The sequence below is a fragment of the Mustela putorius genome, unplaced genomic scaffold, assembly GCF_011764305.1.
Source record: "Mustela putorius furo isolate JIRA1106 unplaced genomic scaffold, ASM1176430v1.1 tig00003944_pilon_pilon_pilon, whole genome shotgun sequence".
Classification (NCBI taxonomy): domain Eukaryota; kingdom Metazoa; phylum Chordata; class Mammalia; order Carnivora; family Mustelidae; genus Mustela; species Mustela putorius.
Genome location: NW_025422088.1, coordinates 5,722,239 through 5,748,421, shown reverse-complemented (window position 1 = coordinate 5,748,421; position 26,183 = coordinate 5,722,239). Strand labels below are relative to the sequence as shown.

The window sequence follows — 26,183 nt, the reverse complement described above, 5'->3', positions numbered from 1 at the left end:
ACCTGAATGGTGCTCAGGCTATGAAACAGCATAATCCCAAGAGGGACATCGTGATCTCAGGATGCCCAGGATCACAAAAAGAATGGGGAGGGGAAGGCATAGAGGGGTGCCTGAGTGCAGCAGAATTTGTAAGCATTGGAGTGGGGAAAACAGTGAGTCCAGGTGGCACCTTCGCCCTCGGTGTTGTCGTAAACCACAAACTACTGCACAGCTAGGTGATGGCTCTCTGAGCCAGGGTCCAGCAGGAGGCAGAAATGCATTGAGACTTCCCTCTTTCCCCTGGGAGGAATGGTACAGGTGCTCACTGCAGGAGTCTATAAAGTTTAGAGGAGGAGGGGCAAGGTGATGGAGAAGTAGGAGACCCTGTTTCAACTGGTCCCCTAAAGAGAGCTAAGTATTTATAGAACACTCTGAACAGCCATTAAATCAGCCTGAGATGTAGGATTATATACTTCTGAATCTCTAAGGGGGCAGAAGACACCAATGGAGAGGTAAAGCGGAGTGGGAATGCTTGGACTGGTATCAGAGGATAAGCAAAAGAGGGAAGGAGCCACTAGAAGTGACCCATTGGAAAGTAATACCCCAATATGAAAATGCCCTGTGGTTGGGGACCAGCATTAACTAGGAGTCTGGTTAAAAACACTCAAAAAGAGCAAAAGATCTTAAGGAGCAACTGGTGGAATTGGGAGCTCATAGGCATGGGCCTAAGCCCAGAGACCCAGGACAGCCACTGCCAGCAACCACCCATGCCAGAGGGAGTGAGATGGAGCCTCCAGTTCCTGATCCCTGAGCCCACAGCTGTGTGCTGCTTGCACCATCACCAGTTTGGGTGCACTCCCACTTGCATGTGAGAGAGTCTGGTGGGCACTCTCTAAAACCATACCCTTTTGTGCTCTGCATGCACTGTGCAACTGGGGTCGGACCATGCTCCCCAACCATATCTAAGAAATCTTGGTGTGGGCGCTAGCCGGTGGTCTCGAGGACTGACTGAAGGGCTGGATGGTCCCAGTCTGCTCCTGAAGGAACTCGGGATGATCTCTAGTCAGGATCCCTCAGTGGCGGCAGCCTTCTGTGACCTGGGTGACTGAGCACACCCGGTGGCATGGGCCTGGTCCCCAGACAGCAGTCCCAGGAAAGGCAACCATGGGAAGCAGGCTCCCTAAACCAATATCGCTCCCAGTTTTAGTGGCATGGGGTTGCAGAATAAAGTGGGCGCTTTGGGTGACCCCTGAGACAGTGCCTGGGGGCACACACCATCTGTGGGAGGTTGAACTGTTCAGTGGAGTTTGCAGAGGGGGAGTCTGTGTATTCTGGACCACCAAGAGGGGAGCAGACTGAAGCTTCTCTCTGAGGCTGAGGTCTGGGTGCAGTTTGCTTTCCACTAAACCTCCAAAGAGCTGCAAAAGGCCACCAAAAAGACAAAAACCTCCAGAGAACAAAATCCTGAAAAACTTATTTCCACAGAGCCCAGCCCCTTAATAGGGGGCAGGACTACTAAACCCAAGCAAGACTGACTAAAAAACAACATGGCAGGCTCGTACCCCAGAAGGCAAGCCAAAATAATGAGAGGACAACCAACACAAGGTCCCCACAAAACTGGAAAGCCCCAACATCAGGAGAAAACAAGCTCCTGGTATTTTCCTAAACCTGTATATTTCATAGACACAACTTTTTTTTCAGCATAACAGTATTCATTGTTTTTGCACCACACCCAGTGCTCCATGCAATCCGTGCCCTCTCTACTACCCACCACCTGGTATTCCAACCTCCCACCCGCCCCCCCGCCACTTCAAACCCCTCAGATTGTTTTTCAAAGTCCATAGTCTCTCATGGTTCACCTCCCCTTCCAATTTCCCCCAACTCCCTTCTCCTCTCTAACTCCCCTTGTCCTCCATGCTATTTGTTAAGCTCCACAAATAAGTGAAACCATATGATAACTGACTGTCTCTGTTTGACTTATTTTTTGATATGATTATCCATTTTGTGTGTGTTGAGTTTGAGGAGTTCTTTATAGATCCTGGATATCAACCTTTTGTCTGTACTGTCATTTGCAAATATCTTCTCCCATTCTGTGGGTTGCCTCTTTGTTTTGTTGACTGTTTCCTTTGCTGTGCAGAAGCTTTTGATTTTTCTGAAGTCCCAGAAGTTCATTTTCACTTTTGTTTCCTTTGCCTTTGGAGACATATCTTGAAAGAAGTTGCTGTGGCTGATATCGAAGAGATTACTGCCTATGATCTCCCTTAGGATTCTGATGGAATCCTGTCTCACATTGAGGTCTTTTATTCATTTTGAGTTTATCTTTGTGTATGGTGTAAGAGAATGGTCAAGTTTCATTCTTCTACGTATAGCTGCCCAGTTTTCCCAGCACCATTTATTGAAGAGACTGTCTTTTTTCCACTGTATATGTTTTCCTGTTTTGTCAAAGATTACTTGCCCATAGAGTTGAGGGTCCATATCTGGGCTCTTTACTCTGTTCCACTGGTCTATGTGTCTGTCTTTATGCCAGTATCATGGCATAAAATTGGTGATCACATAATCATTGGTGATCACAGCTTTGTAGTACAACTTTTTTTAAAATTCATCTCACGATTCTTTTTTTTTTTTAAGATTTTATTTATTTATTTTACAGAGAGAAATCACAAGTATATGGAGAGGCAGGCAGAGAGAGAGACAGAGGGAAGCAGGCTCCCCGCTGAGCAGAGAGCCCGATGTGGGACTCGATCCCAGGACCCTGAGATCATGACCTGAGCCGAAGGCAGCGGCTTAACCCACTGAGCCACCCAGGCACCCTCATCTCACGATTCTTGTTCTTTTATTTTTTTCACATGCTTACCATTACAACTAGAGGTTTAACACAACATATCCCATAACTTTTTAACTTCAACTTTTTGCATATATAATACCTGTGTTTTTCTTTTTCTTTCCTTTTTCTTCTTTTTTAATACATGTAAATTTAAGCTTCAAGAAATTAAGCTTCAAGATAATCCTTTTTCCCTATTCGATACTACCCCTATATAAAATCCAGTTTTAATCTCCCTTTATCTCTGGAAAGTTGATTCTTTTAGCAAAGATATCAAGATACACCCAGAAAGAATGAAAATAACCTTCCTCATGCACATCGAGAATTTATAACTACTCTCCCATCTTTTTCTTTTGTCAGTGTTTCCGTGTATTTGTTTTTAATGCTAGTATTATATAAATCTTATTTGGGGGGTTCATTTTGGCTGGGTTCTTTTATTCTTTTTCTTGTCATTTACTTTTGTTGGTCTTTTTGTTTGTCTGATTTCATTTATATACCTTATAAATCTTACTTTGGGGGCTCATTCTAGCTGAGTTTTCTCTCTCTCTCTCTCTCTTTTTCTTTCTTTTTTTGTGGTGAATTCTGATTGCTTGAAAGCATTCCATGGAGCACCATGCCAGGATTGTGGTTGATATATTCAGCAATACATCCCCTCAACCAACTCTCATCAAAATGACTAAGAAAAGAAACACCCAATGGAGGAAAAATTTGGAGACTGTGACCTCCCCATCAGAACTACTAGATATGGACATAAACAGTATGTCAGAAAGGGAATTCAAAATAACAATTATCCAGGCAATACAGAAGATCATCACTGGCAACATAGAATCTCTAAGGGCAAAAGTGACCTGAAAGAACTTAAAAATGCTATCAATGAATTCCAATCTAATGTAAATAGTCTAACAGCGAGGGTAACTGAGGCAGAAGATAGAATTAGTGATCTAGAGGACAAACTGATAGAGGAAAAGGATCAGGAGAAAGCATGGAACAAACACCTTAGAATCCATGAAAACAAAATTAGGTAAATAAATGATGCCATAAAAGGTTCCAACATCTGAATTATTGGGATCCCTGAGGGGGTGGATAAAGAGAGAAGATTGGGGGGGCACCTGGTGGCTCAGTGGGTTAAGCCGCTGCCTTCGGCTCAGGTCATGATCTCAGGGTCCTGGGATCAAGCCCCACATAGGGCTCTCTGCTCAGCAGGGAGCCTGCTTCCTCCTCTCTCTCTGCCTGCCTCTCTGCCTGCTTGTCATCTCTCTCTGTCAAATAAATAAATAAAATTTTAAAAAGAGAGAGAGAAGATTGGAAAATATAGCTGCACAAATTCTGGATGAAAATTTTCCCAGTCTAGGGAATGGAAGAAGTGTTCATGTCCTAGAGGCAGAAAGAACACCTGCCAGGATTAATGAATCTAGAAAGACCTCAAGGCACTTCATAGTAAAACTGATGAATCATATTAGACAAGAGATTCTGAAAGGAAGTGGAGGAAGAGATTCCTTATGTACAGAGGAAGGTCCATCAGAATAACACCAGATCTGTCCACAGACACCTGGCAAGCCAGAAAGGACTGGCAAGACATATTCAGGGCACTAAGTGAGAACATGCAGCCAAAAATAGTTTATCCAGCAAGGATAAAATGGACATTCAAAATGGACAAAGAGAAGGAGAGCTTCCAAGACCAGCAAGGTTTAAGAATACATGACCACCAAGCCAGCACTACAAGAAATACTAAGGGGGATTCTATAAAAGAAGAAAGAACCTAAAAGTGGCAGAGACCAGAAATTTACAGAGACCATCTATAGAAATGAGTGACATAAACCAGAAATTTACAATCTATAGAAACAAGGACATTGCAGGCAACATGACATCAATAAAAACATATCTTTCAATAACCACCCTCAACATGAATGGCCTAAATGCTCCTATAAGATGACACAAGGTTGCAGATTAGATAAATGACGGGACCCATCTAATATGCTGTCTACAAGAGATCCATTTGGAACATAAAGATACATCCCGACTGAAAGTGAAAGGATGGAGAAGAATCTCTCATGCCAACAGACCTCAAAAGAAAGCTGGGGTAGTGATTCTCATATCAGATAAATTAGATTTTAAATAAAGACCAAAGTCAGAGATACAGAAGGACACTACATCATTCTTAAAGGGTCTATCCACCCAAAAGACCTAACAACTATAAACATTTATGCCCCCAATATGGGTGCAACCAACTACATAAGTCAACTGTTGATCAAAATAAAGAGTTGTATTGATAAGAATACATTAATTGTAGGGGATCTTAATACACCACTCTCAGCAATAGACAGATCATCCAAGCAGAAAATCAACAAAGAAACAAGAGCTTTAATGACACACTGGACCAGAGAAACCTCAAGATATACACAGAACATTCCACCCTAAAACAACAGAATACTCATTCTTCTTGAGCACACATGGAACTTTCTCCAGAATAGACCACATAATGGGTCACAAGTCATGGTTCAAATGATACCAAAATATTGAGACTACTCCCTGTATATTCTCAGACAATGATGTTTTGAAACTGGAATCTCAACCACAAGAAAAAGTTTGAAAGGAATTCAAACACTTGGAAGGCAAAGCCACCCTGCTTAGGAATGTTTGAATCAACTAGGAATTCAAAGAAGAACATGGAGGACATTGGGAGATGGAAAGAAGTGAGTTGGGGAAAATTGGAGGGGGAGATGAACCATGAGAGACTGTGAACTCTGAGAAACAAACTGAGGGTTTTGGAGGAGAAGGGAGTGGGAGGTTGGGTGAGCCTGGTCGTGGGTATTGTGGAAGGCATGTATTGCATGGAGCACTGGGTGTGGTACATAAATAATGAATTCTGGAACACTGAAAAGAAATTTAAAAACTAACTTTTTTTTAAAAAAAAAGGACTTAAACAATTCATGGAAACCAATGAGAATGAAGACGCATTGGTCCAAAACCTATGGGATACAGCAAAGGCAGTCTTAAGAGGGAAATACACAGCCATACAAGCTTCCCTCAAATAAATTGAAAATTCCAGAATGTACCACCTCTCTTTGTACCTTAGAGAAATAAAAAAATCAACAAAAAATTAAGCCAGCCCCATGCATAAGAAGAGAAATAATCAAGTTTAGAGCAGAGATCAGGGAGATAGAAACTAGAGATACAGTAGAACACATCAATGAAACTATAAGCTGGTTATTGGAAAGAATCAATAAGATCAATAAATCACTGGCCAAACTAACCCAAAAGAAAATAAGAGTATCCAACTTAATAAAATTATGAATGAAAAGGGAGAGATAATGACTAACACTAAGGAAATAGAAACAATTTTCAGAAATTATTATCAATAGTTATATGCCAATAAATTAAGCAACCTAGGAGAAATGGATGCATTCCTGGGTACATATAAACTCCCAAGACTGAATCAGGAAGAAACTGACAACCTGAATAGACCAAAATCTAGTAATGAGATTGAAGCAGTGATCAAAAACCTCCCAAAAAACAAGAGGCCAGGACCTGATAAATTCCCTGGGGAATTCTACCAAACATTCAAAAAAGAAATAGTACCTATTCTTCTGAAGCTCTTTGAAAAAAACAGAAACAGAAGGAAAACTCCCAGATTCTTTCCATGAAGTCAGCATTACACTGACCCCTTAACCAGGCAAAGACCCCCATCAAAAAGATTTTCAGGCAAATATCCCTGATGAATATGGATGCCAAGATTCTCAACAATCTACTAGATAACAGGATACAACAGTGCATTAAAAAGATTATCCACCTCGACCAGATGGGATTTATCCCTGGAATGTAACTGTGATCCAATGTTTGCAAATCAACCAATGTGATAAAACACACAAATAAGAGAAGAATCAAGAAACACATGGTTCTCTCAGTTGATGCAGAAAAGGCATTTGACAAAACACAGCATCCTTTCCTGATTAATACTCTTCAGAGAATAGGAATAGAGGGGATATTCCTCAATTTCATAAAAACCATCAATGAAAACCCTACAGCAAATGTCATTCTCAATGGGAAAGGCTGAGAGCCTTTCCCTTGATATCAGGAACATGACAAGGATGCCCAGTCTCACCACTTTTGTCGAACATAGTAGTAGAAGTCCTAGCAACAGCAATCAGACAATAAAAAGAAATAAAAGGTATTCAACCTGGCAAAGAAGAAGTCAAACTCTCTCTCTTCACAGATGACATGATACTTTATATGGAAAACCCAAAAGACTCCACCCCCAAACTACTAGATATCATACAGCAATTCAATAATGTGGCAGGATACAAAATCAATGCTCAGAAATAAGTTGCTTTCTTATACACTAACAATGAAAATATAGAAAGGGAAATCAGAGCATCAGTTCCATTTACAATAGTACCAAGAACCTTAAGATGCCTGGGAATAAACCTAACCAAAGAAGTAAAAAATGTATACTTGAGGAACTGTAGAACACTCATGAGAGAAACTGAAGAAGACACAAAAAGATGTAAAAGCATTCCATTCTCATAGATTGGAATAAAAAATATTCTTAAAATGTCTATACTGCCTAGAGCAATCTATACTTTCAATGCCATCCTGATCAAAATTTCACGGGCCTTTCTCAAACAGCTGGAACAAACAATCCCAAAATTTGTATGGAACCAGAAGAGACCCCAAATTGCTAAGGAAATGTTAAAAAAGAAAAAGAAAACTGGGGCCATCATGTTGCCTGATTTCAAGCTTTACCAAAAAGCTGTGATCACCAAGACAGCATGCTGCTGGCACAAAAACAGTAGAATAGAGTAAAGAATCCAGACATGGACACAAAACTCTATGACCAAATAATCTTTGGCAAAGCAGGAAAAAATACACAGCCAAAAAAAAGACAGTCTCTTCAATAAATGGTGCTTGGGCAATTGGACAGCTATGTATAGAAAAATGAAACTCGACCATTCTCTTACACCATACACAAAGATAAACTCGAAATGGATAAAAGACCTCAACATGAGGCAAGAATCCAGAAGAGAACATAGGTAGTAACCTCTTCTACATCAACCATAGCAACTTCTTTCAAGACATGTCTCTAAAGGCAAAGGAAACAAAAGTGAAAATGAATTTTGGGGACTTCAAAAAGATCAAAAGTTTCTGCACAGAAAAGGAAGCAGTCAACAAAACAAAGAGGCAACACAAGGAATGGGAGAAGATATTCACAAATGACAGTACAGACAAAGGGCTGATATCCAAGATCTATAAAGAACTCCTCAAACTCAACACACAAAACAGATAATCATGTCAAAAAATGTGCAGAAGACATGAACAGACACTTCTCCAAAGAAGATATACAAGTGGCTATCAGACACATGGAAAAATGTTTATCACTAGCCATTGGGGAGATTCAAATCAAATCCACATTGAGATACCACCTTGCACCAGTTAGAATGGCCAAAATTAACAATACAAAAACAACAAGTACTGGAGAGGATGAGGAGGAAGGGGAACTCTCTTCAAGTGTTGATGGTAATGCAAGTTGGTGCATCCACTTTTGAAAACAGTGTGGTGATTCCTTAAGAAATTAAAAACAGAGCTACCCTATGACCCTGCAATTGCACTCCTGGGTATTTACCCCAAAGATACAAATGTAGTGAAAAGAAGGGCCATCTGTATCCCAATGTTCACAGCAGCAATGGCCACAATCACCAAACTGTGGAAAAAGCCAGGATGCCCTTCAACAGACAAATGGATAAAGGAGATATGGTCCATATATACAATGGAATATTATGCCTCCATCAGAAAGGATGAATATCCAACTTTGTGTCAACATGGACAGGACTGGAGGAGATTATGCTGAGTGAAATAAGTCAAGCAGAGAGAATCAATTATCATATGGTTTCTCTTACTTGTGGAGCATAAGGAATAACACAGAGGACATTAGGACTTGGAGAGAAGTGAGTTGGGGGAAATTGGAGAGGGAGACAAACCTGAGAGACTGTGGAAACAAACTGAGGGTTTCAGAGGGGAGAGGGTGGGTGTTGGGTGAGCCTGGTGGTGGGTATTAAGGAGGATACATATTGCATGGAGCACTGGGTGTCATGCATAAACAACGAATCTTAGAACACAGAAAAAAATTAAACAATAAAAAAGGCTAAAAAAAACAAGTTTAGAGACTTAGAAAAGGGGTCTCATGCCTGAGATAAAATGCTCAGTCACAGGCTGGGTGAACATACAGTTCTCCCAGAAACCAGGGAGACAATAGTGATTGAGCACTTTTCTGCGGGGGCTCACTGGAGAGTGGGGGTTGCAAACTTTTGCCTCCAGGGCTGCAGATAAGGGCAGTGCAGTTTTCATTCTCCACCTCCCATCCCCAACTTGTCCTGAAAGCCTTGGAAGCAAAATAGCACCACATAGTGCAACCCACAGACACTTACACTGAGCCCAGCCCCCCAGTAAGGAGGGGTGCAATTCCACCTAGGCAAACACACTTGTTATGGCCCCTCCCCCAGAAGAGCAGCAGGAACATCCAGCTACTACCAAGTTTACAGATCATACAGAACTGGAAAACTCCACATCCTGGGCAAAACAGTACATAGTTTTTGTGGTTTTTTTCTTATTATTCTTATTATTCTTTATTCCTTAGTCTTTTGGGGTTGTTTGTTTGTTTTTTCTTATTCAGCTACTTTCTTACTTTGGCAATGCTTTTCTCAATCATTTTAAATTTTCATTTATGTATTATATAGACATAAACAACTACTGGATCACAAGGGGAGGATTTGAGAGATCAGTGATACCAGAAAGTGAAATGATATTAGAACAATTGGGGGTCCCAGAGGAAGAAGAGAGGTGAAGGTTTATCTGAATAAATTATAGCTGAGAACTTCCCCAATCTGGGGAAGGAAACAGGTACTCAACTCCAGGAGGCACAAAGAACCCCTCAAAATCAATAAAAATAGGTCAACACCTTGACATATAATACTGAAGTTTACAAACTTTAAAGATAAAGAGAAAATCCTGAAAGTAGCTCAGGACAAGAGATCCTTCGCCTGTAAGGGAAGAAACATAATACTGGCAGCAGATCTGTCCACAGAGGCCTTGTAGGCCAGAAAGGACTGCCATGATATAGTCAAGGTGCTAAGTGATAAAAATAAGGAGGCAAGAATATTTTACCCAACAAAGTTGTCTTTCATAATAGAAGGAGAGATAGAACTTCCAGGACAAACAGAAACTTAAAAAATTGGGGATTACTAAAACAGCACTACAAGAAATATTGAAGGGGATCCTTTGAGCCAAAAAGAGCCCCAAAATCACAAAAAACAGAAACAGTGACAATCCACAAAAATGGTGATTTTACAGGTAATAAATTCATATCTTTCAATAATTACTCTGAAGGTAAATGAACTAAATGCCCTGATCAAAAGACACAGGGTATCAGATTAGATTTTAAAAAATAAAAGAGACCTATTGATATACTCCTTGTGAGAGACTTCTTTTAGACCTAAAGACACATTCAGATTGAAAGTGAGGGGTGGAAAACCACTTATCATGCCAATGGACATAAAAAGAAAACTGGGTAGCAATCCTTATATCAGATATACTAAATTTTAAGACTCTAATAAGAGATGAAGAGGGACATTATATCTTTTTTTAATAACATCTTAATTTAATTTTCTTTTTTTCAGTGTTCCAAGACTCGTTGTTTATGCACCACACCCAGTGCTCCATACGATATGGGGACACTATATCTTAATTAAATAATCTATCCAACAATGGTAAAAATTTATTCTCCTAAATTGGAAGAGGCTAGTTATGTAAACCAACCAAAAACAAGATTAAAGAAACACATTGATAATAACACAATCACAGTAGGGGATTTTAACACCCCACTCACAACAATGGACAGATCATCTAAGCAGAAAATCAACAACTTTGAATGACACCCTGGACCAGATAGACTTCACAGACACATACAGAGCATTTCATCCTACTATAACAGAATACATATTCTTTTCAAGTGCAGATGGAACATTCTCCAGAATAGATCACATGCTGCATTACAAATCAGGTCTTAACTGGTACCAAAAGATTAGGGTCATTCTTTGCATATTTTTAGACCATAATGCTTTAAAATTTGAACTCAATCACAAGAAGAAATTTATTTATTTATTTATTTATTTATTTATTTTTAATATTTTATTTATTTATTGGACTAAGAGAGAGACAGCAAGAGAGGGAACATAAGCAGGGGGGGTGGGAGAGGGAGTAGCAGGAAGCCTGATGTGTGACTTGATCCCAGGACCCCAGATTCATGACCTGAGCCGAAAGCAGATGCCTAATGACTGAGCCACCCAGACACCCGTATTTGTTATTTTTTTAAAGATTTTATTTATTCATTTGTTAGGGAGAACATGCACACGTAGAGAGAATGTCAAGCAGAGGGAAAAGTAGGTTCCCTGCTGAGCAAGGAGCCTGATGAGGGACTCGATCCCAGGAAACTGGGATCACAACCTGAGCCAACAGGCACAACAGGCAGCCACTTAATGGACTGAGCCACCCATGCATCCCACAAGAAGAAATTTAGAAGGAACACAAATGTGTGGAGGTTAAGGAATATCCTACTACAGAATGAATGGGTCAAGTAGGAAATTAAAGAAAAATTTTTTTAAGTACATGTGAACAAATGAAAATGAAAACACAACTGTTCAAAATCTCTGGGATGCAACAAAGATGGTCCTAAGAAGAAAGCATATATCAATACAAACTTACCTCAAGAAACAAGAAAAGTTTAAAATACACAAGCTAAACTTACATCTCAGGGAGATGGAGAAGGATCAGCAAATAAAGCCAAATCCAGCAGGAGAAGAGAAATAATAAAGAGTAGACCAGAAATCAATGAAACAGAAACCAAAAATGAAACTAGGAACTAGTTCTTTGAAAGAATTAATATGATTGATAACCCTCTAGCCAGACTTATCAAAAAGAAAGGAGAAGGATGAATAAAATAAATAAAATCATTAATGAAAGAGGAGAGATCACAACCAACACCAAAGAAATGCAAACAATTATAACATATTATGAGCAATTATAATGCCAAAATATTAGGCAATCTGGAAGAAATGGATGCATTCCTAGAAACATATAAACTACCAAAACTGAAACAGGAAGAAACAGAAAACCTGAGCAGACCCATAACCAGCAAAGGAGTAACCAAAAATCTCCCAACAGGATACAGGGTAGACTGGTAATGGGTACTAACTAGGGCACGTCCTGTAATGAGCACTGGGTGTTATATGCAATTAATGAATCATTGAACACCACATCAAAACCTAATGAGGTACAGTACTAACATTATGCCATAAAAAATGAATATAAAAAACAAATAAATAAAAATAAATAAAATAAAATAATAAATCCCCCAACAAACAAGAGTCCAGGACCAGATGGCCTCCCAGTAGAATTTTACCAAATATTTAAAGAATAATACTTATTCTTCTGAAGCTGTTCAAAAAATAGGAATGGAAGGAAAACTTCCAAACCCATTCAGTGAGGCCAACTTTACCTTGATCTCAAAACCAAAGACCCCATCAAAAAAGAGAATTATAGACAAATATCTTTGATGACCCAGATGCAAAGTTCTCACCAAGATACTAGTCAATAAGATCCAACAGTACACATTAAAGGATTATTTACCAGGACCAAATGGGATTTATTCCTGAGCTGCAAGTGTGGTTCAACATCTGCAAATCAACCTGATAGATCACATTAATAAAAAAATGGATGAGAGTCATATGATTCTCTCAACAGATGCAAAAAAAGCATTTGATAGAACAGCATCATTTTTAGGGGGAGGGATGACTTCCCTGTATTCAATTCTTTTTCTTATTTTAATTCAATTAGCCAACATATAGTACATCATTAGTTTCAGATGTAGAGTTCAGTAATTCCTCAGCTGCAAATAACACTCTGTGTTCATCACATCACATTGCTCTCCTTAATCCCCATCACCCAATTACTCCCTTCCCCCATCCTCCCCTACAGCAGCTCTCACTTTTTTCCTATAATTAAGATTCTCTCATGGCTTTTCTCCCTCTATGACGACTTCCCATTCAGTTTTCCCTCCTCCCCTATGATCTTCTGCGCTGTTTTTTGTATTTCACATATAAGTAAAACTACATAATTGTCTTTCTCTGATTGACTTATTTTGCTCAGCATAACATCCTTCAGTTCCATACACATCAATGTAAATGGTGAGTATTCATCCTATCTGATGGCTGAGTAATATTCCATTGTATATATGCTACATATTCTTTATCCATTCATCTATCAATGGAAATCTCTGCTCTTTCCACAGTTTGGCTTTGTGGACATTTATAGCACCCTTTCTTGATTAAAATTCTCTACAGAGTAGGAATATAGGAACATACCTCAAGGACATAAAATCCATCTTTGAAAAGTTTACATAAAATATAATTTTCAATGAGGGAAAAACTGATAACTTTTCCCCTAAGGTCAGGAACACAACAGGGATGCCCACTTTCGTGGTTGTTCAACATAGTACTATATAAGTCCTAGCCTCAGCAATCAGGCAACAAGAAGAAATAAAAGGCATCCAAATCAACAAAGAAGACATCAAAGTCACACTCTTCCCAGATGACATGATACTCTATGAGAAAACCCAAAAGACCCCACCCCAAAATTGCGAGAACTGATACAGGAAATCAGCAAAGTGACAAGATATAAAATCAATGCACAGAAGTCACTTGCATTTCTATATACAAACAACAAACCAGAAGAAAGAGAAATTAGGGAATCAATCCCATTTACGATTCCACCAAAAACCATAAGATGCCTAGGAATAAACCTAACCAAAGAGGCAAAGTATGTGTACTCTGAAAACTACCAAACATTCATGAAAGAAATTGAGGAAGACCCAACAAAATGGAAAACTTCCATGCTCATTGATTGGAAGAATGGATATTGTTAAAGTGGCTATGCTACCCAAAGCAATCTACACGTCCAATGCAATCCCTATCAAAATACCATCAACATTTATCAATGAGCTAGAACAAATAATCCTAAAATTTATTGGGAACCAGGAAAGACCCCGAATAACCAAAGTAATTTTGACAAAGAAAACCAAAGCTGGAGACATCACAATTCAGGACTTCAAGCTCTATTACAAAGTTGTAATCATCCATGCAGTGTGGTACTGGCACAAAAACAGACATATAGATCAATAGAACAGAATAGAGAACTCAGAAATGGATCCTCAACTTTATGATCAACTAATCTTTGACAAAGCAGGAAAGAATATCCAATGGAAAAAAAGACAGTTTCTTCAATAAATGGTGCTGGGAAAATTGGACAACCACATGTAAAAGAATGAAACTGGACCATTTTCTTACACCTTACACAAAGACAAACTCAAAATGGATGGGAGACAGAAATGTGTAACAGGAATTCATCAAAATCCTAGATCAGAACACAGGAGGCAACATTTATGACCTTGGCTACAGCAACTTCTTGAAAGGTATGTCTTGAAAATCAAAAATGAACTGCTGGTACTTCACCAGACACAAATGTTCTGCACAGCAAAGGAAACAGTCAACAAAATTAAAATGCAATCTATGGGATGGGAGAACATATTTGTAAATGACATATCATGTAAAAGGCTAGCATCCAAGATGTATAAAGAACATAACAAACTCAACACCAAAAGACAAATAATCCAATCAAGAAATGGGCAGTAGACATGAACAGACATTTCTCCAAAGAAGACATACAAATGGCCCATAGACACATGAAGAAATGCTCCACACCATTTGTCATCAGGGAAATACAAATCAAAACTATAATGAGATACCACCTTACACCAGTCAGAATGGGTAAAATTAACAATACGGGAAAAAAACAGATATTGGCAAGGATGCAGAGAAAGGGAAACACTCTCACACTCCTGGTGAGAATGCAAGCTCACCAATGCAAGCTCAAATTGTGTGCCACAATTTGTTCAAGCTGGTGTATGGAAAACAGTATGGAGATTCCTCAAAAAGTTACAAATAGAGCTACCCTACGACCAGAACCCACTACCAGTATTTATCTACAGGATACAAACATAGTATTCAAAGGGGCACATGCACCCCAATATTCATAGCAGCAATGTCCACAATAGCCAAAATATGGAAAGAGCCCAGATGTCCATTGGCAGATAAATGGAGAAAGATGTGGTGTGTATGTGTGTATAGTAATGGAATTATTCAGCCAACAGAAAAATGAAATCTTGCCATTTGCAATGAGGTAGGTGGATCTAGAGGGTATTATGCTAAGCAAAATAAATCAATCAGACAAAGACAATTATTATATAATCTCACTCATATGAAAAGCAACCTAAATATGAAAGATGATAGATTTTAAAATTGTGTATTTATAGAATAAAGTATCATTGAGTTAGATACTTCGTTTGTCTCTGTAGCTCATATCTCCATCCTTCTCTACTTTCTCTACTCTTTTCCTCCCTACTCCATGCTCTGGAAACTGCATTGAACAGGTTTCCTTTTCCCTGGATTCAGGTTAGGTTTGTCAGAGGGAAAGCATCAGCAGGAGATGGATGCTCTGATCAAAGGGTAACAGGAGAGAGGTCAGGGTACTTATTCCTGTTACTCCCTCCTTGCTGGACAGTTTAGCATGGCTATATGCCTCTAACAAATGTTACATCTCTCAAAGGGTTTCTATAATCATCCTCCTTCACCCACTCAGGCCTAGGAATAGTAGTGGCTTCCCTATTGCTAGCCCAGGCTGCTGCACTATTTCTCAATCCTTTGTAAACTCTCTTCAATTATTTATTTTAAGTAAATCAGCTATTTCCAGATAGGATCCTGACTCTGCTACCACTGAAAATCATTTTTCAATGATATGCTGAAAGACACTATATGGGTGTGCCACAATTTGTTCAAGCAATACCTATTGAATCACATTTAAATTGTTGCTAATATTCATGATAAATCTGACTCCCAGCCAAGAACCTATGTGTGAATTCTCAGGGCCCAACACAGACAATTACAAAGGCTTTATCTAGCAAATCTCTTGGGAAAAGCTTCCCTTCACCAGATTTGGTGTACAGCCAATGCACTAGAGTCTCAGAAGGAAGTTGCAATCAAAGAATCAGGTTCCCCCAGCCAACCAATGTCTTATACACATCTGCACTCCTAGCCCAGGACCTCCATTTGGAGGCCTTTTTATCAGGGACCTTTCCCAGACACTGGGGGGCCGGGGGGTGGGGGGGACTTGAAGACTTTTTTCTACACTCTGACTCAGTACTCGGTGCGTACTATCATTCCCTATCCCTTTCTCCTCTACCTCTTACCAGCTTTTGGGTCCATAAGATAGTAGGAGTCTTTTGGTCAGGGCTCTCTTGGCAGTAAGAAGACCCTCAGGTCTGCACTGATCCAGCTGACTCTCACTGGGTGCTGTTCCATTGGGAAGAATGGAACACTTGGGGAACCCACACTTTCTCTCCATTAGTCTCTTGCTTATACTAACTACAGCAGTAAGTAATGAAAGTCTTGACTTTTACTTTCACTTAAACAGCTTAGCTCTTGACACTTTCCTACTATAAATACTATTACAAAAAAAAAACTTTACATATGTATAATTTCTCACATGTTGGAGTATATGATAAATTCCTAGAAGTGTAATTTCAATCAAAGAGGAAATACATGATTGTGTTAGTTGTTGCCTGATTTCTCTTCATAGAGATTGTATCTCTATGAAGATTGTTAATTCTCCCCCAGCATAGTATAATTGCACCCTGGGTAGGTTATATAAATGCCGTGCATCAGTCTCTTTCTCTGTAAAATGGGCATAAAAACAGAACCTATTTCATTGGGTTGTTGTGAGGATTAAATGAATTATCACAAGTTAACCATTTAGAATAGTGCTTGACTATTATTATTATTATTTTATTATAGTGCTTGACTATTATCATTATTATATTAAAATTATTGTTTCCTCTTACCCCTGACAACACAGAATGTCATTTTATTTTTGCCAATAAGATAAAAAATCGTGTCTCATGGTAGCTGTAATTTGTATTTCACTTAATATAAAGTAAGCATTTTATCATCTGTTAAAAGAAGAGAAAGTTCCTGATACTGATATGGAATAACTTCCAAGCAACCTTATTAATATAGAAAGCAAGGGGCAAAATAGTACAGTATGCTAACATTTGTCCATAAGAAGGGGGGAAATAACATGAATATATATTTGCTTACATGTGCACAAAATAGCTCCAGAAGAATACACAAGGAAGTGCAATACTGGATCCTGGAGCAGGGGGTAGATTAGGGTAAGATAGGAGAGAGGCTTTTTGTTGCATACTATTTGTACATTTTGAATTTTGTGTCTTGTGAATGCTTTACATATACCCTCATCAACACACACTCACACACACACACACACACACACACACATTCTAATTAAAATGCTTTTTAAGTATTTTTGAATTATTGTAAAAGAATGTATCTTCAATGTCATGGAAAATGTTCATGATAAACAGATGTGTATGTGTATAAGACATTGGTTGGCTGGGGGAACCTGATTCTTTTATTGCAACTTCCTCTGAGACTCTAGTGCATTGGCTGTACACCAAATTTAAGAGAAAAAAAACAGGTTATAAGACAGAAATGTGTATATAATCCAAATGTAGTAATCATATATACATAGCAGGGGGAAAACACCTGGCAAGGTATAATCAAAAGCTTTAACAATGATTATCTCTGGATAGTGGTGTTACCAATCATTTTTATTTTCCTTCCTGTGCATTTTTCTATTTTCTAAATTCTCTACTTTGAAAATATGTTATTTTTGCAGCTAGAAGGAAATGTCAGCTTTGAAAAGACATTATACATATAAGAAAAAGATGTAGCCAAATAAACCATATAACAACATAAATAAACCTCAGATATAACTTTTTTAATTAGTAACCATTTATTATTAATGTAGTAACATAAATACTCAAAATTCAATTTAAAGAGTATCTCATGAGTGTCATAACTCTATTGTGGTTACACAGAAAAATCTTTTTTTAATTAACATATAATGAATTATTTGTTTCAGGGGTACAGGTCTGTGATTCTTCAGTCTTACACAATTCACAGTGCTCACCATAGCATATATCTTCCCCAGTGTCCATCACCCAGCCACCTTATCCCTCCCACCCCTCTCCACTCCCACAAGCCTCAGTTTGTTTCCTGAGATTAAGAGTCTCTTATGGTTTGTCTCCCTCTCTACTTTCATCTTGTTTCATTTTTCCCTCCCTTCTCCTATGATTCCTCATATCAGTGAGATCATATGATAATTGTCTTCCTCTGATTCACTTACTTTGCTTAGCATAATATCCTCTAGTTCCAGCCACATCAGACACAATTTTAATAAAAGAAGCCACACACACACACACACACACACACACACACACAAAGTGCCTATTATATGATCCCATTTAGTGTCTGTTCATGAGCAGGTAGAATCTATGTTGATAGAAGTCAGATTAGCTACAACCTGTGGAGGAAATGGCTATGACTGGAAAGTGGCATTAGTTAGTCTTCTGGAGTGTTAGAAATACTACATGTCTTCTTCTGGGGATGGTTACATATGTGAGTACCTACATACAAGTACCCTGAATACTCAAGATCTGGCCACTTTATGCATGTTATATCTCAATTTTTAAAAATTAAGCCTAAAATGATATATTCCTACATACTGTGAGAGTTATATATGCCGTATCTTGAAAGTAAAATGGTATAATGGGTATGTTCCAGAGAACATGCAAAAGTATAACAAGGAGGATAGATTTTGAAGTTAGAAACAACTAGATTTTAATTTCATCTCTATCACTTGTTAGCTCTGTGAATTTGGACAATTTATTTAACTTTTCTCTCAGTGTCCTTATCTCTGAAAAGGTGAACAAAAGTAGTACCCACTTCATAAGATTGTTGTAAGAATCAAATGAGAAGTGCTTTAAAAAATGTGTGAGTCACGGTTAAGTATTCAGTAAATATTCCTACTGCTGCTAAAGGTAAATGTGGAAGGTCCCTTTGTTGATCCAAAACATGAGCATGCCTATGTGTGGGTACCCATTTGCACAAACATGTATGCACACAGACACATACACTCAGACTCTCTATGAATGAGTCTATTCTACTGGCCAAATTTACCAAGAAAGAAAACAAGAAGAAAAGAGACTAACAGACAGGGTGATACCACTTGCATGGAGAAAAAAAAATCATGAGACAAAAATATTTTAAATATGCATATTTGCATTTCCATAAAACATTTTGCAAAGTCTCAAATAAAAATTTCAAAAATCCTAACAGAAAAAGAATATATGTTAATATTCAAAATCAGTATTCAAAATTATCACTTAGAATTACAAACAGAAAATTGAAAATGCATCAGAAAATTAACATACAGATTTGTAAATGCAATTGTCTTTCCTTTCTGGTAGCATTAATATCAACCATTAACTATGCAGTGAACAATATTAAATCTCATTTGTCATACTAATAAATGCTGAAACACACCCTGAGATTCCTCTACTTGGGCAAAAGTTAAGAAAACAGTAAAAACACTTTCTTATAGATTATTAATCAGAATTAGATTTGTGGCCTACAGAACCAGAAATGAATATCAGGGGACCAATGACTAAAAGACAGCCAGCACTCTGAAGAGAATTTTCAGATTGCAAATGAATGTAGCACAAGCTTAATAACAGAATTATGAAAATAAAGTGATCACAAAAATACTAAAAGGAGTCTCCCAAAAAAGATTCTCATTAGCAGACAATACAAACTTTACAATATCTTAGGGATAATTCAGAACCCCAAAAAACAATGAGACAAAGATCTTCCCATGTTCAAAATTTCTAATACAAGTTGTCTGTGTGTTTTTTTTATCACTACATACCAACTTTTTTTTCCATGTTTTTTTATCACTAAATACCAACAGTTTAATTTTCCAAGGTAAAGAGAGACAGGAAGACATACATGAAAGAAATATTTAATAATATTAATAATATTCAAAGCTATATCCTATTTCCTCTGTGCCAAACATTGCTCTAAGTGCTTTTCATGTTTTTACTAATTCAATGAGGTAGATTCTATCATTATTCTCACTTCACAGATGAGGAAACTAAGGAATAGACAAATTAAGTAACTTTCCAATGTTGCACACTAATAAATAAAAGAGCTATGATCATCTGAATTCAGTTCGTAGACCTCAGCATCTATGCTTTCACCATCCACCCATTTAAACTAAAGATATTAAAATTATGTAAACCTAGTGATAAGCATGTACTCTTGATGTAATGTGATGAGAGTGGCACTTATTTTTATGGTGATCCTCTCCCAAACCCAAAATCATCTAACCATGAGAAAAATATCAGAAAACCTGAAATTGACAGACATTCTACAAAATACTTGACCAACACTATTCAAAACTGTTAAGGTCATCAAAAACAAAGTAGGTTCAGGGGTGCCTGGGTGGCTCAGTGGGTTAAACCCTCTGCCTTTGGCTCAGGCCATGATCCCAGGGTCCTGGGATGGAGCCCCGCATCAGGTTCCCTGCACAGAGGGGAGCCTGCTTCCTCCTTTCTCTCTGCCTGCCTCTCTGCCTACTTGTGACCTCTGTCTGTCAAATAAATGAATAAAATCTTTAAAAAAAAAAAAACAAACAAAGTAGGTTCAAAAAACTATCACAGAGACAAGTTAAGATGATGGATGAGGAGGATAACTCTCAATTGCCTCATCCCTTGAACACAGCTAGATAAATATCAAATCATTCTGAACACAAAAGAAATTGATCTGAGAACTAAGAGAACAAAATGCACATCTAGAGGTAGAAAAATGGCCACATTGTTTTAAGTAAGAGCTGTGGAGAGTTGATTTAGGTGGAGGAAAGAATTGTAAGGCTGCAGATGGGTGGTAGCCCTGATCAGGGAGAGAGGAGCAGGAGAGAAAGAGAGAGAGAGCAAGAGAGTGACAGAGAGAGTGTGCAAGCTGCACACAGGGAATTGCACAAGAAAAACTCTTCCCCAAAACCATTGACTGGTGTCGCTCTCGCCAGCAAGAACAACCAGGAGACCTCAGCGAAGCAAGCTTTATTTCTGCGTAGCTGTTGGGATCCTTCTCTCCCCCGCCTGTGCATGTCTATATATACCAAGGTTGCACAACCAATCACTCGCAGCCACATAGATACAAAATCCTAAGTTCTGCCTACTGGCTCGCATCCAGCCGCCATCTTAATGGCGTGTTTACTTTCGGGCACCGAAAAAGTCGTGCAGCGCCCCCCCCCCAGCCGGAGCAGCTCCGCACCTTCGCCACCGTACAGCGGCCACCTAGGCAACGAGCGGGCACGGCGGAGCCCAGAAGCATCACCGCGCATGCACTACAAGCCGCTGGGGCACCGACATCTCCCCCTTTTCTTTTATATTAGGCATGCAAGGCAGGAGACCGTGCCTGTCTTAGGTTGTCAGCTGCCATGAACATGCTTACCCGTCATTGGATAATTCCCCCTGGTTGGAGAACTCCTGGCTTAGGTTGCTATGTGCATGCAGCCAATCTTACCCATCATTGACTACCGATCTAGCGCTGCCAGCCAGATTTGGGGAAATGTACCAGCTTCCAGTGCCATGCAAGCTTGTACTAGCGCCAACTGTTGCCTACATTGTTGTTTACGTAATGATGCAAAACAGCGGAACATAAGGATTTACAACAGATACCCAATCCCGTAATGGAGCTATGTCAATCTCATCTGCTTAACTCTTTCGACAGATTAGCAGCAATAGAAAGGTCATTATAGGCCACGGAGGTTATGCAAAGTCCAGAAAGTGATTGGATGCATCCGGTCGTCAATAGTTTCTGGAGAATGTCCACTTGTTACAGATGTGGTGAGAGCTACAGCCGCTGCCGTTGCTGCAGCTGCGGAGGCTGCTACAGCCGCAATAATGGCTGCAGTGATCCCAAAGTCTCTTTTATGTCTTGAGAGCAATACAGGCGAATTGTTAGGATTTACAGAAACGGGCATGGGAATGAAAGTAGGTATACAGGAGGGAGGATGGCGGACTCATTCGTCAGTGGCATGGGGAACGGCCAGGCTTTCACTATTGCCCATTGGTGCATCTGTTGAAGGGATGCTGGTGTTGCCAGGATCGCTATCAGGGCGAGCATCAGGACGGGGCGGGCCATGTTGATCGATTCTTCTAATCAGTCGCTCCGGGACCCAGATAGGCACTTGGGCATCCTGTGGAAAAAGACAAACAGAACCTTGGTGCCATCTTAGGACCGGGACAGGGCCTCTCCATTGGCCCGTGAGTATATCCTTCCATTTTGCCTGGGCTAGAGTGCGTTCGGTAACCGCCGCATGCCTGTCCGCTGCAGATGTACCATTATGGTCCAAGGACAAAAAATTTAAAATGTAAAGGGTGAGAGATGTAAGATCACAGGGTGACTTGTAGTCATCCCCTATTCCCCCTTTTCTTATTTTTTGTAAGCATCGTTTGAAGGTGCCATAGGCGCGTTCAATTATTCCTTGACCTTGTGGCTTGTAAGGTATACCTGTAGTATGGACTATACCAAATTGACTTAGGAATTGATGGATAGATTTTGATGTATATGCAGGTCCATTATCTGTCTTTATTTGTTTTGGGATACCCCAATCTGCGAAGCATCGTAGGCAGTGTGTGATGACTTGTTTTGAATTCTCCCCTGTGAGGGGAGTAGCCATTATGATACCCGAATAAGTGTCCACTGATATATGTACGTACTTTTGTTGCCCGAATTCAGGTACATGTGTGACATCCATTTGCCATAGGTGATTAGCTTGAAGGCCTTTGGAATTTACCCCTAAGGAAGGCTGAGGGAGTAATGTGGCACAATTCCCACAGGTCCTTACTATATCTCTTGCCTGTTCTTTGGTGATATGGAATCTATATCTTAAATATTAGAATTCACATGCCATTTGCTATGGAACAGCTTCGCCTGTTCTAAGGCAGGGCAAATAAGTTGGAAATGACTATTGTGGTCTGCTAGAGCATTGCCCTCGGATAATGGTCCTGGTAGGCTCATATGGGCTCTGATGTGATCTATAAAAAATGGTGCAGTGCGCAGTTGCACAATCTCTTGTAGTTGCTTTAAGATCCATGGAATAGGTGAATCACTTAAGGAGAGGATGGCTGTTTCAATATTTTTTGTTGCATTTACCACGTATTGACTATCAGAAATAATATTTAGGGGAGTGTCTGAAAATCTTTGGAGCACTAGGAGCACTACTAGTAGCTCTACTTGTTGAGCCGACCTGGCAGGAACTATGACTGGGTTCACGATTCCATTTATGATATATGCTCCTGTGCCCTCTTTACTTCCATCTGTAAAGACAGTAGAGGCTTCTTTTAGTGGTGTCGATCTACTCATTTTTGGTAGTATGAATTCAATACCCTTTGTGAATTCTATAAGTGGGTGTGAAGGATAATGATTGTCAAATTCTATTGAGTAAGAGGTGGTCAGTATCGCCCAATCATCTAGGGTAGCACATAGTAGGCGAATCTGTTCCTTAGTATACGGCACGATGCAATTGTCAGGTATGATTCCAAGAGTAGAAATACAAAGAGTGATCAATTTGTTAGCTAGCATGGCTACTGCAACTGGATATGTTGTGATTATCCGAGGAAGAGTGTTTGGGAGGTACAGCCATTGTAAGGGCCCACCTTGCCATAGCACTCCAGTAGGTGAAGAAGGGGATGGAATCACTATGGCTTGGACTATCTGGTTAGGATCACATCTATCTGCTGAAGTCAAGGCAAGCCTGTCCTCCACAATTTTCAAAGCCTGTTTTGCCTCCAGAGTAAGGCTCCTAGGAGAGTCTAGACGGGCATCACCCTTCAGAATATCAAACAATGGTTGTAATTCTCCTGTAGTTATTTTCAGGTAGGGTCGGATCCAATTTATGTCCCCCAATAACTTTTGGAAATCATTGAGTGTTTGTAATTTGTCAGTTCTAATGGAGGCTTTTGAAGGTTTTACCATGGTATTGTATAGTTTCATGCCTAAATAGTCTTTGATGTTGGAAGCCTGTATCTTTTCGGGGGCTATAATTAACCCCCATGAATTTAGCTCCTTTTGTAACATTACTAAGGCTTCCGAAACTGTAGTAGAGTCAGATCCACACAACAATATGTCATCCATCTAATGGTAACACATTAAATCAGGGTAAGTCTCTCTAATAGGCTGTATGGCTTTAGAAACATATAATTGACACATAGTGGGCCTATTGGCCATGCCCTGAGGGGGGACAGTCCACTCATATCTTTGGTTAGGCTCTGCATGATTAATAGAAGGTAGGGTAAAGGCAAATTTAATTGTATCCTCAGGATGCAGAGGGATAGAGAAAAAGCAATCTTTTATGTCAACCACTATTGATGGCCAGTTTCTCGGTAAGGCGGTTATCATGGGTAATCCCAGCTGTATTGGTCCCATGTTCTGCATTTGCCTATTAATTTCTCTAAGATCATGTAAAAGTCTCCATTTACAAGATTTCTTTTTAATAACAAAGATAGTTGTATTCCAAGGTGAGGTAGAAGGTTTCATATGGCCCGCCTCTAACTGTTCCTGTACCAGGGCTTTAGCAGCTGATAGTTTTTCGCTAGTAAGGGGCCACTGAGGCACCCAGCAGGGCGTATCTGTCTTCCACGTTATTTTCATTGCCTCAGTGGCCCTTACCGAAAACCCAGGCCTTGCCCCTTATATTCTGAGGTGAAAGGGATGGTGTCTATTTTACCTTGCTCCTGTTTCCCTAACCCTTTTCCTGGTATGTATCCCATTTTTTGCATCATAGCTATTGATCGGGGGCTGTATATAGTTTCAGTTGTCAGGCGGACGCTCATCTGTTCCAAAACGTCTCGTCCCCAGAGGGAAATAGGAATATTGCAGACATAGGGCTGAAAAGTTCCCCTATGGCCTTCGTCATCCTCCCACTCAAGGGTAGCTGCGCTTTGATCAGGACTTTGAGTGATTCCTAAACCCCTGAGAGTTTGTTTTGCTTGTGTTAGGGGCCATCTCGGAGGCCACTCTTGTTGGCTGATGATGCTCTTATTGGCGCCCGTATCCAGTAACCCTAAAATTTTCCTTCCTTGCACTTTGAGGGTAATTATGGGCCTATCAGTCATATCCAGGGTCAGGCATGTTAGGTCAACTCCCGTAGACCCCAAACCTCTCGTACCTTTTTCTTTTCCTTTACTGGGAAAGGCTTCAGGATGGCTAGGGAGTATGAGAAGTTGAGCTATCTGATCTCCTGGGCTAATTGCAGTAACTCCCCTTGGTGAAGACACCAGTATCTTGATCTCTCCCTCATAATCTGAATCTATTACCCCTGGGTGAACTATCAGACCTTTGAGATAAGTAGAGCTTCAGCCAAGTAATAAACCTACAGTACCATGAGGGGGCCCCCTCTTAGATCAGAGGCCAGTGCTTGAATGCCCATCTCCGGAGTTAGGACCATTCGGGCAGCTGCTCTGATATCGAGTCTTGCTGATCCAGAGGTTGCGCGCCTTTCTCGGAGGGAGGATACCATGTCCTGGGCATTTGCGTTAGTGCTCCATAAATTTGTGTTGGGCCCCGGGGCGCAGGGTTTTTTGAGTAATTGGATTGAATCCAGTTATTCGGTGGCAGGGGATTTCCTTGAATATCTCTCTGGGACCTACATTCATTAGCCCAATGATTCCCTTTACGGCAACGAGGGCACAACCCAGGTGCGGGCTTGACTGGTCTAGGCTGTCCTTTACCCTTTGGACAATCCCTCTTAAGATGACCGTCCCTTCCACAAAGGAAACAAGCCTTGGAAGAACTCCTGGTTCCTCCATTGAAACTTCTTATCCCTTGGGCTACTGCTGCTGCCACAACTTGGCCCTGAACAACTGTATCAGTGATGTCTCGATACACTTTGATATATTTAATCAGGTCCTTAGACTTCCAAGGGCAGATAGCCTCTTTACACCATTTATTTGCTTGTTCATAGGCTAATTGTTTAACAAGGGGCATTGCTTGGTCCACATCCCCAAATATGCGCCTTGCTACTTGGAGCAGACGATCTACAAAGTCAGCATAGGGTTCATTAGGCCCCTGCAACACCTTGGAAAGTTGTCCCTGCAAATCACCAGAACCCTGTATGGTCTTCCAAGCCCTAGTGGCTGCAGCTGCTATCTGTACATACACCCCTGGGGGGTACCCAATCTGATTGTTTTGTCCCACAAATTGACCTCCTCCCATGAGCATGTCAATATTCCAGTGGGGATTCCCTGATGCGGCGTTACGCCGGGCAGTTTCTGAGCTACACTCTTGCCAAGCAGTTT

General features: G+C 40.0%; 1 protein-coding gene across 1 annotated transcript; it reads right to left on the bottom strand.

Moving 5' to 3' along the window:
• Positions 1–24,551: 24,551 nt before the first annotated feature.
• LOC123389094 (endogenous retrovirus group K member 21 Pro protein-like) lies at positions 24,552–25,315 on the bottom strand. Its single transcript, XM_045069854.1, has 2 exons — positions 25,263–25,315; positions 24,552–25,092 (listed from the first exon to the last, which is right to left on the bottom strand). The coding sequence occupies exons 1-2, from the start codon at positions 25,313–25,315 to the stop codon at positions 24,552–24,554; spliced, it is 594 nt and encodes a 197-aa protein (XP_044925789.1).
• Positions 25,316–26,183: the final 868 nt, after the last annotated feature.